At 41.0% G+C, this 18,761-nt stretch overlaps 1 protein-coding gene and 1 pseudogene across 1 annotated transcript in view; both read right to left on the bottom strand.

The window, feature by feature from the left end:
* BICC1 (BicC family RNA binding protein 1) overlaps nt 1–18,761 on the bottom strand; it is a 67,657-nt gene that overhangs the window by 14,556 nt on the left and 34,340 nt on the right. The window contains exons 5-16 of the mRNA XM_023744370.1: nt 18,297–18,455; nt 16,148–16,201; nt 15,523–15,717; nt 14,165–14,416; nt 11,772–11,903; nt 9,338–9,524; nt 7,335–7,496; nt 6,543–6,739; nt 6,286–6,418; nt 5,598–5,754; nt 3,378–3,543; nt 345–384 (exon numbers count right to left, since the gene is read on the bottom strand). Coding sequence (XP_023600138.1) covers nt 345–384; nt 3,378–3,543; nt 5,598–5,754; nt 6,286–6,418; nt 6,543–6,739; nt 7,335–7,496; nt 9,338–9,524; nt 11,772–11,903; nt 14,165–14,416; nt 15,523–15,717; nt 16,148–16,201; nt 18,297–18,455 — 1,834 coding nt within the window. The remainder of the gene's footprint in view (nt 1–344; nt 385–3,377; nt 3,544–5,597; nt 5,755–6,285; nt 6,419–6,542; nt 6,740–7,334; nt 7,497–9,337; nt 9,525–11,771; nt 11,904–14,164; nt 14,417–15,522; nt 15,718–16,147; nt 16,202–18,296; nt 18,456–18,761) is intronic.
* Nucleotides 14,857–14,928, bottom strand: LOC111823309 (annotated as a pseudogene).

Here is an 18,761-nt window from a genome sequence, read left to right as displayed (position 1 = left end):
TAAAACAAAATGCTTGATATTTTTAAAAATATTGATGCGTGCTGTTCCTCTGATATATGTAAAGAAATCATACCTGAATATTATTTCTTAATACAAAATGCCTTAAAATATCGTCATAAAATATTTTATGCCATTGTATTTTAAAATGCTACATTATTTCATAATTGATCTAATGCTAATTTACTCAATAAAGTACATTTAACCCCAACAAAACTTTTGCAACTTTGAACTTAAACATTTTTTTTATGACGGTCCAATTTCACAATTCAACGTGAATCCTGGAGAATCTTTTATGGGTCTTTGATGGGGGAGGGGAGAATCAAAATCATTACTATATCACATACCTTTGGTTGCTAATAGCTTCTTTTGTTCATAGTCAAATGCCTGAAAATAAAACAGAGCGAAAATATTTTATTGCCAGTTTATTCAAATGTCATGCTGATTAGAAAACCACGGTTTTGACTAGAGCCCATGAATCTACCTGCTAAGCACCATAATGTCTCATTAATTCAGAGCAAGTCTGATCAATTTAAATATGTTTTCAAAATTAATTAATTAGAATATAAATGACTACTTTTGACTTTAAGTTGAGACAATGACAAGAGCCAGAAATCTTCCTTCAAAAGGAAAAAAAAATCCTATTTTCTATGAATATTTAAAACACCAGGGTAAGTATATGCTAAAGCACAGTAAATAACTTAATAGTAGTTCTGCTAAGTTTCAAAATAAAGCATTATGAAAATGCTTTCAGGTTATCTACCGGCCTCATCTGTTTCTCAAAATCCCCTCTTCAAAGGATGGCCTGAAGTGGTGTAATGTCCAGACAGCTTAAGAAATTATTTAGCCCAACTGGAATGGTCTTTGCTTTTGAAAGGAGAAAAAAAGCAAATGTCGAGCTTTAAGCTATAATAACAGTAAGCATTACAATAAACTAAACCTCGTTACCTTGTATTGCATAGGAGTAGGAGGGCACTATCCACTCTTTCATTCACACTGAGTAAGTGACATATGACACAGGTCTACACAGAAACCATGGTAGGTCATTTGGAAGAAAGTGGTCAGAGCGACATCTCACATGCTAACCCATTGTTTTCAACTGCCCAGCTGAGGAACTGAGACTTGATTAACAATGTCTTAAAGGCTACCAGGAGGCTGAGAAACAGCTGGCAAGAGCTCTTCTGACCCTTTTCCCAGGGGTATCACACCACCATATGTAGGCTGCACGCCCAGGTAATCTACAGTGTGAAACAGGAGGCTTCTGAGCGGGAATGTGCCACAAATAATACTTAGGTCAGGATAACACAAGGAAACGGGCTGACCCTGACAAACCAGGACGTGTGGTGAGCTCTGAGAACGTGGCAGTAAATCAGGAGAGTGGATTTTTAGAGAACACATTTGACGATGGTTTTGAAACGTTAGATCTGAAATGGCAATGGAAATTAAAATCAACTTTTAACGATCAACATCTAAGGGCAAGGTGTGGGAAGATCCTACATTCACTGTTCAATAAATATGTATGGAGTGCCTCAGGTTAAAGAGACTGTGCAGCACTTTGTGGAAGAAAACCACAATTAATAAAAAATGAAAAATAAAACCTATAGCCTCAGAGCACGGAGAGCCTCAGCAGGGATGGGTAAAGGAAATAACTACAAAATAAATTAGGAAGTGAGAGAGAGCTGGGGATTCAGCTCTCCAAGGACCACCGGAGACAGAGAGTTCTCAGCTGGGGGAATCAGGGAGTCTTCACTCTTTCTCCCCGTCAATGCTAGGTGAATACTGTCATTGATTTCTTAGGGTTTTAAAAGTCAGCGCTGTAGTAATGGCACAAACACATCTATTTAAGTTGAAACTGTATCACCAAGAACATTTCTTACCCATCCTAAAAGAAAGAAACATGCAAGTGGTTCACTCTAGTTATCAAATGGATGGAAAGTAAGAACCACGAGACAGACGAAAACCATAAAGGGATCATGAAGCAGATTTGATACATCTTTGAGGAGGGAATTTTAATTTATATTAACTGAAAATAAGCCCCCTAGAGAAAATGTATCAGATATCATTTTTTAAAAAACTTTGACACTTTATAAAGGCCATGGCTTTGTGAAAACATTCATCTAAAATCTCATGGAAATGTTCAAATGCAAAGGATTAAAAGAACAGATAAGCGGGATTGAGTTGTTTTTGCTGGAATTATAGAGGTATAATTTAGTTCCACGAATTAATTTCTTTATATATCTGTGACAGTTTGGTTTCTAGGATTTTTTTTTTTTTTTGGCGTTGGGGAGTGGGGCAATATATCTCTTATTATGAAGTAGGTAAGTCTACCCAATAATTATGGTACTGAAATCAAACGGTTATAGGAATCTCTAAAAGCACAAAATCCCTATCTTTCATATTGTCATCTATACAGAAATCAGATTTCTGAACTTCATGTTCAATAGTCTACTTTGAGTAGTTAGCCTACTACAGATATAGAGAAAAATCCCTGAGGAAATTGTTTAAAATAATCATAAAAATTTGTGAATCAATATAATCATCAATAATATTTATCATCTATTTTCAAAAAACTAAAGCTTCATATTAGCTATTTTTATAACTGCCTAAATGACACCAAATTTATCACCTCCATTTTATAGATAGAAGGATTATTATATCTATTTATTCAAGACTATGTCAAGAGGCAGTAATACTTAGAAATAACAGCTTTAGTATTTATCTAAAATTTTATAAAACAACAGGTGAACAGTGTCATTTACATTACACATAGTGACACAGACCATTCACATTACCTTTCATATTATATTTTAAACCAGAGGCCTGGTGCACAAAATTCGTGCACTTGGGGAGTCCCTCAGCCCGGCCTGCGCCCTTTTGCAGTCCAGGAGCCCTCTAGGGATGTTCTGCCAGCTTAGGCCCGCTCTCTGTGGGGAGCGGGCCTAAACCGGCAGTTGGTTATCCTTAGTACTACCATGAAGGTGGGAGTCTCCCGCCACCACTGCTGCACTCGCCAGCCGTGAGCCCGGCTCAGGGCTTCTGGCTGAGCAGTACTTCCCCTGTGGGAACACACTGATCACCAAGGGGCAGTTCCTGCATTGAGCATCTGCCTCCTGGTGGTCAGTGTGCATCATAGCGACCGGTCATTCCGCTGTTTGGTCAATTTGCATATTAGCCTTTTATTATATAGGATAACTTAACCATTTAAGCTAAATCCTGCATTTCATGTTTAAAGTTTATAGCAAAACCAATTCCTAACTACTGCACATAGATTTAAATTTAATTTGGACTAGAGTGCAGAAAGAAAACCTAGTTTCTGAATTCGCCATTCTCTATCCCCAGCCCCTACATTTGGATGACCCTCCCACTCATTTTGTCGTTACCTGCATGTTGACATATGACGGCCTGGAGGCCAGGCGGGCCCTTTCAGAGTTCTGCTGGGCAGCTGCGGCCCTCTCTGCAGCTCGCTCGCTCCCTGGAGCCTTCTTGTCAGCCAGAGGGCTCTCTGCAGGGCTCAGTTCTGGGTCTGAGAGCAGCCGGTCAGTGCTGCTGTGAAACAGAGTCTGGACTTTAACATCCACCATCACACACACAAGTGCACCGAATGTTTCCTCTGTGCCACACTACTGTATGCTAGCCACTGCCAACTATTTACACGTATCATCTCATTTAATCCTCACAACACCACTATGAGACGGGCAGTATTATTATTATTCCCATTTTACAGAAGAGGGAAGCCCAAGGTCATACCTCCGGTAAATGGTAGAGTTGGAGTTTGAACTCAGGCATTCTGACTCTAAGAGCCGGAGCTAAAACTATTCCATGATATATATTCAAACATTTTCTGTATATAGTATATATGTCATATTGTTAATGGGAGATATCAATGACGCCTGGGTACATGGTCTAAACAGGATTGAGTTGATCTGAAAGCAGGCAGCCCGCCATATCCCTGGGTCCCACATCCACAGATTTAACAGACTACAGACTGAAAACACTATTTTCGACACATGGTTGGGAATCTACAGGTGCAGAGGGCTGACTGTATGCACTGTCCTATGCTATTTAGTATAAAGACTTGGACATATGTGGATTTTGGAATCAATCCCCCATAGGTACCAAGGGACAACTGTAGTTAAGTTTTGGGGGAGTCAAAGTTAGACACGGATTTTTGACAGCACAGGGGGTCAGTGGCCCCTAACCCACACATGTTCAAGGGTCAGCTGTATAAAAAAACTAGTAAGACAATAGGGGAAATTGGGAAAATGGAGACGGATAGAAGCAAAACCTTTCAATACAGAAGCATTCCATTGTTTTTCTTTTAAAAAAAACACAGGCTGCCTATTTGAAACAAGAAAAGAAACAAAAAATAAAATAAGGAACACCCATTTGTAACTGTCCTATTGTACAGGAAAGTTATATTTAATACAATATATGTATTCACATTCACTGTGATTTGTAATAAATGAAATCATATACTGTCAAGTATTTATTACCAAAGTGAGCAGTTAACCACTTCAGAACAAGGTAGCCATGGTTTCAGTTAGAAAATCAAAGGCAAATGAAAGAGAATTCACACCAGGGAAGTATCTAAACGCAATCATCAGAGAGTAAAAATCACCCTGCTGCTTACAGAAGAGCAGAGATCATGTTAAAAGTTTCAGAGCAACAGAGAAAGTTCAGAGGACCCAGATATTCACCCAAGGTTTATGACGAGAAGGACCCTAGGTAGGATATAAGGGTGAGAATTACCAGGTATTAAGTCTTAATAACATTTTTATCCACAAAAATATCACCAAGATTGAAATGGAATACTACTCTGCCATAAAAAAGATGAAATTCTGCCGTTTGTGACAAGGATGGGCCTTGAGGGTATTATGCTAAGTGAAAAAAAAAAACTCAACAAAGAAAACATATTCCTAGAGGCAGACAACAGAGATCTATGGTTACCAGAGCGGAAGTTGAGTGGAAAGGGGCAGCCTGGGTAAGGGGGTCAACTGTATGGTGACGGATGGAAAATGGGCTTTTGGTTGTGAGCATGATGTAGTATATACAGATGTCCAATTACAGTGGGGCCTTGACTTACGAGTGTCCCGACTAACGAGTTTTTCGAGATACGAGCGGTCTCTCGGCCGATTTTTTGCTTTGAGTTGTGAGTTAAAATTCGGGTTACGAGCCAGCTTCAGATACCCCACCGCTAGTCGGCACAGCGAACGTCACAGTGAACACCACAACATCAGCCCAGCATCACGTGTCTCACTCGTTCACTGTTGATTGGACATACGAGTAATTTGAGTTACGAGCTCCGTCACGGAACGAATTAAACTCATAAGTCAAGGCCCCACTGTATAATGTTGCATACCTGAAAGTCATATGATGTTATAAACCAATGTTACTTCAATGAAAAAAAAAATGTTTTAAAGGAAAAAGAAAAGGAAATTATAAAGAGAAATGAATAAACTCGTGGATGAGACCAAACTTGCTGAAACCAAGGAGCACTCACTGCCCAACAAACCCAGCGTTGTTCCCCTGACTTAAAACCTATCCAGCTCGCGCTACAATCTCCTTCCAAGCACCCGGGCCTCCCCGATGAAAACACCTACTGTAAGTGGGAGTTCTTCGTGCCGCGCAAGAGCTCCACCGTCTGCCTCTTGGCGCAGGAAACCGTGGAGGGACCCATCATCTGTTTCAAGTCGCCCGCGTTCCCCGAGTGGGAAGGACTCCGCGGCATGCCTACTTCCACAAAAGCATCGTTACCGCCTGCAGAGGAGGAAACACAACACCCAGAACACGAGTTCACCATCAGCAATCCCCTGCGATGGAAACAAACCAGAATCCAGCTCCAGGGAGACACAGACATAGCAGCTTTCAGCTGCAAAGACGGCGCCTGAAGTTCAGGCTGCCTCAAAAACTCAAGATGAAATGTGAAGAAATGACCCTCATATTTTTAAAGTTAGGGATGAAAGGATTAAAAATGGGTCCACTCTACTTAGAAAAAAATTACACACACACACACAAAGTTGATGCTTTCCTGCTACATAATTACATTCACTTTCATTTAGGAAGTCCCAATGTCATGGGAAAGGGATTCTTTCTGCAAGAAGTTTGTCTGCTTTTCAGTTTATCTTTCACCATGTTCTTTGGAATTTCATTCAGGATGTTGTCTTTCTGCAAACTTCGGGCAGGATAAGTCATAATCAATTAGCAAAACCAATCTGAAATCACTGCCTGGACTTTCTACAACCCCCTTTGTCCAAGGAACAGGCCCACTGAAGTCCAGAGGAAAGATACCTTCAGCAGGATTTGGTTTGGGAGACACCTGCTCCGATCCACTTGTCTGTCTGGACGGGTCACCATGATTCGCACTCAGCACTTTCTCTCCAAGCGATGAAGTGGATATTACACCATATTTTATGTTCGGAGGCTGAAATAACAATAGAAAACAGCATGTGGATGTGGTCATTCTAAAATTCACTTCCACTGAAAGTTTTACTAGTGGCTTATCTCTTACCAACAGCACAGATTCCCACCATCCTGAGGGACATTACCTGCGCGTGTCCATTTAAAGCAGCAGAGATTTTTTTGCCTTCTGTCTGCATACTGCTGATGTGCACGTCGACAGGAGTCAAGCCGGGAGGCGGGGAGGGGGCTGTGTGCCCATAGGCGGGCACTCCGGACAATAGGATATTGGTTAACGTGGCTTGGGCAGTAGATGGAATCATAAGGTGTGGTACGGCAGAAAAGCCTAGAACAACATTTTATGAAGACAGATATTAGACAGAAAGAACACAGAATCAACAAGCATTATATTATCTTCAGTAACTTCAAAAAACATCACTGTTGCTGCAAATTCAGAAGGGAATTCAATGTTGATCTCTCTCTGCAAACAGGTTTAACATTACTACACAAAAGAATATTAAAATGGAACAACTCTCTAGGGAATATTTAACCCAAGCTCCTCACGGTACAGACGAAGAAACAAGCTGGACTTCACGTGTGCATATACCTACCGAGCGATTCTAACCTCTCCAGCTTGAACCTACCTTTCGAGTGATCAGTCAGCGACCTTCATATGACTTTGCCACTGCTCCCTGCACATTATGCTCCTTTTCCTGATCTGCTAGTCACATTCGAAGGTTATGTTTTACTTTTATGGGAAACTCACTGTTTTGTCGTGCATCATTTTAACTAATTTATACATTAGGAAATTTCTGTTAGGCTAAAAAGTATGCTTTGAACCATGATTTCCCCCTAAGGACATGGAACCACTAGTACATTTTATTTAAAAACTGGTAACACCTACAAAGACATGCCTTTGATTGTACTTAAATGATACTGACCTGTGGCACTTGAAGTATTAGCCAGTGGGGGTGCCCACAACGTGGGGCTCGGGGTGCCAGAACTTGGACTCTGCAAAGGACTGACGGAGCTATTAAGCGCATTCAAGAGTGAGTTCGGGGTTGTCGAAGTGTTTAGAGATAAGGCGGTGGGGCCCAAGAGACCTGTGACAAGTGAATGTACAGTCAATATGCATACATTCAAGATTTTAAAATAACAGATGGCAGCAATATTGCCATTTGGAATGCACGCTGATATAATCTGATATTTTCTGAATATAAAACCTGAGTGATAGATTACCTTCTTTCAAATATTCCCATGAAATACAGCCTGATACCATTTCAACACAGGACCCAGCTTATCCACAAACAGATGCTGATCGGAAAATGGGAGACAGGTGTGTGCCCCAACCAGGAAGGCAGTGGGGTTCACTGAGCACCGCCAGCTGCTTTGCGTTCACGTCACTTGCCAAGATGAACAACATTCTGCTGCAGTGGGAACCCATTTTCATTTCCCTGCATAGCTCAGTTGTCATATGCGTTCAAACAAACGCTTCAAACCACGTACAATTAACAGCGACTAAAGGGATGACTTCCTGCAGCAGAATGGCTCTGCTTGGCCCACTGTGGACCGGCGTGGCTACCTGCAACAGTTTTCATACTGTGTCAGAACACTGACATGACTCCTTCCTGTTCATCTCCACGCATGCGAAATCTTTTCTCAGGAGAAAAAAAAAATTTCCCCTTGTTTTAAAGATTTAATGCCTGATTTAGGTAATGAAATTTCCCTTCTGGCATTTAAAATATGGTAATGAAATTTCCCTTCTGGCATCTAAAATAAAATGTGGATTTTTACACAAGTTTCCAGGAATACTTAAAGCATTAGGTGTTACAGGATAGGTACAGCCATAAAAACATTTTAAAAATTGAGTAACTCTGACTGTCTGCTCACTTTTTTTCTCTCTCTAGTGCAGCAAGAACTCAGTGCCTGCTAAGCGATGAGACTGGCATTTCGAGGTGCATTGCTGTGTGGAAGGGACAGCTTTGGGAGACGATGGGCCCAGGGGGAAAAAAAACCTGCCTTTACCGTAATGGTGTCGAAGCAAGGCTACTTGGTGTATTAATCATATTATTTAAATATGTTATATTTATTAAAGCAAGAATAGCCGTTAGAAAAATTTAAAGGCTGCTAAGAGTATGTTTTCGGTCTCAAACCAACACTGAATGGGTTTGCTAGGGTTAGTGCTTTAACCTTTCATATAAAGGCTACTGAGAAAATGTATAAGAAGTAAAACTAGCCTGATTTAATGCAGCCACTAACTTCAGCCTGTAAGACGGGAGTCCATAATGAGGCAATAAATGTCACCAAGGCTATTAAAATGACTGGCTCTATTATCCTAAAAAACGGAAGCACCGAGTGACGATGTTCCTTCATCTTCCTATTCGCTGCCTTAGATGTGAATGCAGGTCCATTTGTTGCCCTTGGCGGCCGCAGGCTCGATTTCCTTTGTGTCTGCACGAGGCAGGCCTAGCCACGGCGGGAAGAGGGGGGAGGGGGTCTGCCTGCTCTCCCCTCCCCCTCTGCACACCCCTCATACAGATTTGCAATTACTTTTGGAAAGGCAAACTGGATAATCTTTATCTCCAGGGACTGGTGGCAATATTGCAAATACAAGGGAGAGCAAACACATAAATTACATTCAGCCTGCTGACTTCACTCGCAATGGCATTCTTAATTTAGAAGAACAAACACAGCCGAAAATAAACGTCAGACGTTGATTATTGATGCCAAAATAAGAAGAATCTGGGGAACAAATCCACGGAGTCTAACAATAAAAAACAACAAAAAGCCAACAACAAAATGGATTGATGCGAGTTCTGCTGCTTTTCACCTGACCGTAGGGCCTGACGAGGGAGAAACATACCCTTTAAGATGTAGCCCCTGCGGCAGAAAGGAAGGGAAGTGGGTAAGCAACTGAGAAGTGCTTTAGTAATGAACGGTATACCTAGTCCAGTGAGTCCGAGGCCTGCCGAGGCTAAGATATCCAGGCTGGGACAGGCCAGGCCGGCGGGGCACGATGCTGGGGACGGACTGGTTGCTATGGTAACCCCACTGCTTTCAAGTCCGAGGAGACATTTCCTTGCTTCATACATATTTAAGGCATTTCGTTCAACACTTTTCACAATCACAGACTATGAAAACACATAATGGGAAAGAAAAAAGTGACATGCAAGTCGTCTACAATGAATTGGGGAGGTGGGTGGGAAATGAAAACCGTAATAAGAATTCCACTTAGGAAATTCATTAATGCTGCTTTAAAAACCAACTGCAAATTCTAACCACTTATCACGTTTCCTCCTTTTGGTAAAAACCTAACACGTTAGTTGCTGTTTATTGGGTGTGTCCTGTGTTCTAAGCCTTGTGATGGAAGCCGCACATATATTCCAGTTCCCACCAAAACCTTATGGTGGCGTGGAAATTATTATTCATATTCAGTGAGGACAGGACTTACCCAACGTCACAGCACAGCTGTGGAGGGCAACCAGAGGACTGGAACGTGGGCCCCTCTCTGGAGCCCGTTTCTCCTTCACATCCTCTTGTCTCTGTTAAAGCTCCCCCCCCCTTACTTATTTTTACAAAACAAATCAAACTTGTCTCCCTACAGTATATGTACTGCTTAATAATAGTCACTTACATTTGACATTTATGGTCTACTAGTTAACTAATAGACCGTGAGGTGCCACTATTCCTCACTGATGACATATCTATGGCAAAGCTCATACTAAAATAAACTCCTAAACAATAAATCTTTTTTCTCAATGGACTCATCTAGAAAATTGGAAATGTGAAACCAAGGGGGGAAAGCCTCCAATGAACAATAAAGGAAATTGGTGGCTGAGAAAGCAGAGCAGGAGGGAGCAGGGGGCCGGGAGGCATAATTAAATGGCCCTGGGATGCTGCCACAGTGTATTTCCCCGACTTCCGCTCACTTCTTCCTGGACCCCAGGAATTCTTGTGTCTGTCCATCTTATGTGCAAAAGTCCTCAAAAGTCTCCTCTCTCTCTCAGTCCTGGCATCCACAGAAACTCAATTAGCCAGGCATGCATGAAGCGTCACAATACATAAAATTAGGGTCCTGCTCTCTCACATTAAACGCATGATAGCAAGTTCACCAGAGTCAATGCTATCTTTCCATTTACAGTTTTCTTTTGAAGAAAGAGAACTGGACACTGAATACCACATCATTTACAGATACACAAAATTGTATTTAATATATATTATACATATACTATTATGAGTATATGGTAAGACTTATGGTTTAGAAATTTAAACATAGAAGACGTGACTGGTGTTTCACCTGCTATAAAAGATGTACATTAAATGTTACCATTGAGTACATGTCATTATGCAACTTGCTTTTCTTTATTCAACACCATTCTTATCCTTCAATTTCTGGTACGAAGGTTCTTCAGAGTGTATAACTAGAAGCAGAGTTGCTGGGGGCAGGGTCTCAGTGTTTTTAGTGTGATCGGATGGTCTCAAAATTGCTCTTCAAAGTGATTGTGCCTATTTGCACAATATTAACACATTGCGGACGCATCACGAGAATTCTTGCTTTGTATTACACAGTGTTTTACAAAGTATACTTTAAAAAGATATTAGCTTGTAAGAACATGTATTAAATAACTTCAAAATGCAATGGGTATTTAATTTTAAAGCGTGCCTTTAACATTTATGTAAAAAGTTTTTTGTACTCGTTCAATAGAAACTTATCTGGCCACTGGATAAAGCTAGCAATGAAACTACTGGTCCGCACTGTGTTAATAGAGAAACATGCCTGTTTCCTGCCTTTCTACTAGCATTCAATATCATCGGAGTTATCCCATTAACTTGTTACTGTACATGTAATTATTGAAATTGTGCAACATCTTAAGGGAGAGGTTCCAAGAAGGCTGAACTGGGTATAATTCATTCCTAAAAATATTTATTATTAAAGAGAATGGGGCACCTATTCTTTAAATCTCCAGGGCTAGCACAGTGACTCACAAATAGTAAGTAAGCTAAATATTTTTTTGTAATTGTATTGAGATGTGCAATTAACATAATATTTAGCTATAGCAACTATCTAGAAGCTTAGTAATATTTAAAGTTACCAGCCTGCAAGTTAATTTAAAATGGTTTTCTCTTTTCTTCTCATATATTTATAGAAAAATAACAGTCACTAAACATGGACTCCAAAAACCAACACACATATAAAGAAAATGGTGATCAATAATGAATGTTGTTACAAATTTATATTTATATAAAATACTTAAATATAATATATAATGACATATATAGAATACTTAGTTCCATAAATATGCAAATGCATACTTATATGCAAATAAAACAGAACATGATATGACACATGGTTCTCTGGATCCAGACTCTAAACCAACCTTGCTCGGCTGTTTCGGCTTCGGTTTAATACTAACGAAGACATCCAGCTGTTCCATCAACTGAGCAATAAACTGTGGGTCAACTTCAATTTCTTCCTTCATATCAAACATCAACACAAGAGGAAGACAACCCTAGGAAAAGTCACAATAGAAAGTGTAGGAGGTTAAGAAGTTACTCATTTAAACATCAAATAATTTAACATGCCTACAAATAATGCAGTATTTTACAGATCTAACAAGTAAAATGGGAGAAAAAGGTGAGGAGATTAAGGAAAAAACAAAACCACAACAAAAACCCTCATAGACACAGACAACAGTATGGTGGTTACCGGAGGGAAATGGGGGTGGTGGTGGGAGGTAGAAGAGGGTAAAGGGGGGCAAAAGGTGATGGACGGAGACAGTATACAGATGATGTATTCTAGAATTGTACACCTGAAATCTTTTTATAGATAAAAATAAATAAACCTTTTTATAGATAAAAATAAATAAACCTATAAAAAGATAAAAATAAAGAGTAAACCCAAGTATTAAAGCTTTGAATGGCAGAAACTATTTTCTGGATGACAAAATTGTATGTGTCTTAAGTGTCTGTTTTTGGCCCTGAATTTTTGGCCCTGAATTTTCATTCATTCTCTACCTGGGAAATTTCCTCTATTCTCTGTGATACCAGAAACTGGACTCTCAGCCCTATCGAGGGTACTCGCCTTGTACCCGTGCTCAAAGACGGACAGTGCTGGCTCTTCATGGTTTCCTGAATGAAGTCTAAACAAGCGTCAATATCTAAGATCTCCAGCTGTGGCCTGGCTGTGTTTGTGCAATCACAGGTCTGTGTCTGCATGCCTGCCCCTTCCTCCATGCTGGACCAGGCCATCTTTTAAACTGTACGCTGGCATCTCTGCTCATCAGAAGGCTTCACCATCCCAAGGCCTACTCCTCTTCGGATGCAGCTCAAACCTTCCCTCCTCTCTCAAGTTCACAGCCACTATTGTCCCTTCTTTGAACTACCTCCCTTTGAGCACTGCAGGGGTTGGTACTTGTTCTTCTCTCTGATGCTCTCTTCCTGGCCCCTGGTCCCTAGCACAGGAAAAATGTCACACACATTTTCTGATGCACAGGATGCTCGGTGCTAGCCTAATGAGTGACGTGTTTTGTACATAAGTATCAAGAGAAGGTATCATGAAACATAGTAGAATTAACATGAAATTACTATGTCTCATTTCTCTTGTGGGTAGAAGTGATTTTTGTAAGGACATGGCTATAAAGAAAAGGTTATGGTATTTGAAATACAGGTTAAGTCCTTTTAATGTATCTCTCCCTCCCTCCTTTTAATATTGTGCAATAATATGTCTCACTGCACGCCTATATTTTTGGCAGGTATGGCCAAAGTATGAATATAAGTTCATAAGTGTGCAGAATGTTTGAAAAAGTTTACTGAAAAGCAGACAAAAATAAAATATGAAGAATAAGCATAATAATCTCTGGAGATGAATATGCTATGTAATTAGTAGTGTACTCAAAATAGCCTGATTAAACTAAATTGGGCTAAAAATATCATTCACAACAAAATAAAGTTCATAAAATTATGTATTATAATCCTTAATGATTATAACAAGTTCTCATCTGTCAGAGAAATAAAGTCAACCAGACAAAATGAGATTTTCTAAAAGTTTCTCACAAACGAAGTCTGCAAATTAATGATAGCAAAGGCTATTCCTGAAGCTACTGATTCAAATGTCACTGAAGGTCAAGTGCTAACAGAAGAATACAACGGTGTTTTTAATAAAAATATCTGAGTCCACATTATGTCAGTCCATTTAGTAACTATACATCAATCTACACACGGGGTTTTTAAATGAATATAGGGAGGAATTAGAAGCAACACTGAGTTCTATAACTGCTATTTTTCTTCAATGCATGACACTCAAATGCATTCTGGCTCAAACAGAATTTTTAAAATTATATCAGAGATTGTGAAATGTTCAAATGTTTCATGCTACCAAAATCTATGTCTTTGAGGGTAATGTTTAAAATATATTTTTATTCTTCTGCTTAAATAGAAGACTTTGTCAGATGAAGACGACAAACTACTATCTGTGGTATGAAAATAACACCCTCCACAAAATACAGTTATTTCACTTTGAACCTCTTCTGTGTTTAGTCTAAGTTTTAAAAAAGAAAAGTCCTGCAACAAAATCTCTCACTAATGTAACGAAACTCAGCCTGTGAGGCACTACCTACCTTACTCCTTTATCTCCTTTTAGCAAGAAGCTTCCTTCCTTGACCTGGCTTCCAAAGTGCTTTCACAAACACCGCACAAGGTGTGTCAACAGTATACACTGTACCCAAAGAGGTAAAAAATAAAGAAAAAGTAACCTGGATTTCACTAAACCTACCATGAGATATTGCCTTGCAAGACAGACAGACTCAATGGTGCCCTGGAGGTAGACGGTGGATTTCTTCTGTGGATTACTGGGGTCGGGAAAGTGGATCTGAGCACCCGTTCTCTGCATGATATGTTTGATGTTGCTTCCATTTCGACCCATCATGAAGAGATGATGCTGAGCTGCGATATCGAGCTGTGTGCTCACGGGAATAGCAGACGCCAAGCTCCCGGCAAGATGTTCCAACAGCATGGCAGTTCCTTCCTAGGAGAAAAGTGGGACAGAAATATTCGTGTAAATGACTTTCCACATACAGAGAGAGTCTAGTGCACTTCTTTTTGTTATTGTTGTTGACTTTTTTTCTTTATTGATTAAGGTATTATATATGTGTCCTTATCGCCCCATTGCTCCCCCCCCCCCGCCCCACTCATGCCCTCACCCCCCTGGTGTCTGTGTCCATTGGTTAGGCTTATATGCATGCATACAAGTCCTTTGGTTGATCTCTCACCCTAACCCCCACCCACCCCTACTTTCCCTCAGAGGTTTGACGGTCTGATCGATGCTTCTCTGTCACTGGATCTGTTTTTTGTTCATCAGTTTATGTTGTTCATTATATTCCATAAATGAGTGAGATCATGTGGTATTTATCTTTCTCTGACTGGCTTATTTCGCTTAGCATAATGCTCTCCAGTTCCATCCATGCTAAAAATATGGAACGCTTCACAAATTTGTGTGTCATCCTTGCGCAGGGGCCATGCTAATCTTCTCTGTATCGAGAAGCGAGCACACTTCTTTCTTTTTTAAATTCTTTCTTTTTTTTTTTTTTTAGGGAGATTTGATATGAGAGTGAAACCTCCTGCACGCCCCTACCGGGCATCAAGCCCACAACCCGGGCATGTGCCCTGACCAGGAATCGAACTGGCACCTTTCAGTGCCTGGGACGACACCCAACCAACTGAGCCACAGTGGCTAGGGCTCTAGTCACTTCTAACAGCTATGGAAAAATACAACACATATAGACCAGAATGTAATACAAAAGAAAATTCTAGAAAACAAACCAGTCTAAAATCCTTTAAAAATAAAACTTGAGCCCGGGTGGCATGGCTCAGCGGCTGGGTGTTGAACTAAGAACCAGGAGGTCACAGTTGGATTCCCGGTCAGGGCACATGCCCAGGTTGTGGGCTCAATTCCCAGAGTCGGGCATGGGGGAGGCAGCCGATGAATGATTTTCTCTCATCACTGATGTTTCCCTCTCTCTCTCCCCACCCCCCTTCCCTTCTGAAATCAATAAAAATATATTAAGCAAATAAATAAATAAAACTTGAATAGTCTGTTCATGTATGATGTTTGGAATTCGCTCAGTCACTTACCTTCACAGCGCTAGTGTTATTCTGAGACCCTCGGACTATGACAGTAGCACCATACATTCGGGAGCGCTGTTTGAAGGACACTGAAATGTTGTATGTTTGTGATATGTGCTGGATGGAGGGGGAATTAGGATCGGGAACCGGCTGAAGAATTCCAGCAATCGGCAGCTCAAACATCAGCACCAAAGGAAGCAGCTCCTACAATGAAATTGTGAGAACCCAAAGCAGATAAATTATCAGACACATTTAGAAATACGTCTAATTCATTCATCCTTTCCTGAAGACGGAATTTTAAACACATATTCTTTTATTATAGATGTAAACTTGGGTAGGACATATAAAGTTTCTTAAATGACAGGAGCCTTTTATGAAACCTGAAAGTTTTTGTAACTTCAACTGCCTGTGGCATTTTCCTCTGGACTCTGATTTCAAAATCATCAGAGAAAAACTAAGTCAGGTAAAATCCAGAATATTTCAAAGAAACTTTCTGTAATACATGAAACCAACTTTTTCACTATATCCCTCAGACTGAGCGCATGATTTCATCATAAATTGATACATAATATTTTTAATCCTCTATAATGAAAACGTTGCTGACAGTGATTTATGGTATGAAAGTAATGGTTACCCGAATTCTCACTCGGGCAGACTCGACTCCTGCCGGCTGTCCTGCTATGGAAACCTGCAAAGATAAGGATATACAGAGTCAGATTTAATTTAATTGAGCCCGCGCCTGCTCTTCCGGTTATCGACATCCTTGCTACTCAAAGTGTCCTCCAGGAAACCCCCACATCAGCGTTATCTGGGAGCTTGTTAAAAATGAAGGAACTCGGGCACCAATGCAGACCTGCTTAATCACAATTTGCATTTTAATGATCTGCTCAGGTAATGCGTGTCAACTGATCTCTATCACCCCCTGGATTTACCTGACACCTCACAGCCCCCATGAGGCCTTCCTGCCTCCTTCATAATTGCTCTCGTTCCCTGCATTTTCTCCCGTCTGTTTAAACTCCCTGCAGACTAGAGGAGTATCAATACGCAAGGAGGCAGCTGCTCTATGTTCTCAAGATGCTAAACTACTTCCGTGCTAGTTTGTTAAAAAAAAAAATTTTTGCTCTAACACCCACCTCTGGCCCTCTCCTGGGATCCTCTAGACCAGCGGTTCTCAACCTGTGGGTCGCGACCCCTTTGGGGGTCGAACGACCCTTTCACAGGGTTCGCCTAAGACCATCGGAAAACACATATATAATTACATATTGTTTTTGTGATTAATCACTATGCTTTAATTATGTTCAATTTGTACCAATGAAATTGGGGGTCACCACAACATGAGGAACTGTATTAAAGGGTAGCGGCATTAGGAAGGTTGAGAACCACTGCTCTAGACGTTCCCAGGATCCACCCACTAAAGAATTACTCTTGTTATTAGGGTCAGAGTGGGGGACCCAGGACACTGCTCTCAGGATGCATGCTTATGCCATACTAGCTTCAAATATTTTGAAAACTGCCCTTGCTTTTTATCATGGCTTACGATCCAGTTCCTTATGTATGTGGCTCACCATCATATTAGTCTCCATTTATTCATCTTTGTGGCTGACACAGTCTCTAGTGTTGTGATTAGCAGAGAAGAGAGAAAACTTCTACATTACACCAGGGGGCAGACAGTCGACTGATCAACCAGTCGCTATAATGTGCACTGACCACTAGGGGGCAGATGCTCCAACCGGTAGATTAGCTTGCTGCTGGGGTCCGGCCAATTGATCAGGACTGAGTGAGGTGGGTTGGACATGCCCTGGAGCCCTCCTGCGGTCCCTCCCCAGCTGGCCCTGATTGGCACCTGATTGGGACTGGGCGAGACAGGGCCAGACATGCCCTCCCATGGTCCCTCGTGTACCGGTGGGGTCCCTCAGCCTGGCCTGCGCCCTCTCACAATCTGGGACCCCTCGGGGATGTCGGAGAGCTGGTTTCAGCCTGATCCCGCAGGCCACTCCCCTCGGGACAGCACCAGACACAGGGCTGACAGCTGGCAAGTGCTGCTATGGCAGCCGCGAGCCTCTCCCTATCGGGACTGATTGGGCACGAGCCGGTGGCAGGCACAGTGGGGCCAGGATGAGCGGAGTGGCAGGTAGGAGCTGAAGCATCGTTGGACTACGGGTTTCAGCCCGATCCCCACAGGCCACCCAGAGGGCCCCACCCGTGCATGAATTTGTGCACCGGGCCTCTAGTGTTGTAATAATTGTGTACGATGTCAGATGGGTACTAGATTCATCGGGGTGATCACTTTGTAAGTTGCATCAATGTCTAATCATTGGCTTGTACACTTGAAATTAATATAATAGTGTATGTCAACTGTAATTTAAAATATTTTCTTTAAAAGAGAAAGGCATAAGTATGTATGTAGCCTGGAGGACCATGAGAGGGATACTGTAGACAGAATCCCAGCATGGATGGGTGCCTGGGTGAGGCATGCCTTAGGTCCTTTCCTAATTCACATCTCTCTGAGCCCTTCCTTAGGGCTTTATTGTATGTTGCCATCATTCCCTCCCCTGTCTCTTCTACCAACCATTCAGAGATCAAGAGTTTAAGGCCTACCTATAACTCATCCCTTCCGAAAAAGCAAAGCCCTTTCCACGTCCTTGCACAGGGTCATACAATCTATACTACATGCCATCTCCACGATTATTTTTTTTTGCTCTCATCTCCCAAAAAAGATATGCATATGAAAAACTGAGGCTGTAAAATGTGTTACATAAAAATTCATGAGAAAGACAAAGCACCTGGTTGCTTTTTTCTGCTTGGTTATTCCTGTTGGAATCTGGAAAGTGGATGTGGCATCCTGTTTCTTCCATCACCTTTTTAATGTTGTTGCCACCTTTGCCGATTACATGGGAATGTTCTGTATGCGAAACGTCCATCTTCAAGGTGACCCGATTGCTCTATGTGGAAATAATGTATTATTTCTTGATGCATGAAAAAGGAACAACTTCCTAAAACATCCCTCCTCTCAAGGGAATAATTTTAACAAAAAATGAGCCATGACAGAGTGTACAGATTTCTTAACAAAATCATCTTAATCTGTAAATGTTTACTTTCTTTCTCTTTGGCTATAAAAAAGAAATTTGTATTTTAAGACAAATTTGTCAGAAGAAATAGAAAGATATACTCTTTACCAAGATAATCTTTTGGAAAGCAGCCTTTAAATAAAATCAGCTACAATTACAAATAACTCGTTCTTTCTTTAA

The sequence above is a fragment of the Myotis lucifugus genome, unplaced genomic scaffold (genome assembly GCF_000147115.1).
Source record: "Myotis lucifugus unplaced genomic scaffold, Myoluc2.0 scaffold_455, whole genome shotgun sequence".
Lineage (NCBI taxonomy): Eukaryota > Metazoa > Chordata > Mammalia > Chiroptera > Vespertilionidae > Myotis > Myotis lucifugus.
This window is presented reverse-complemented; position numbering and strand designations above follow the sequence as displayed.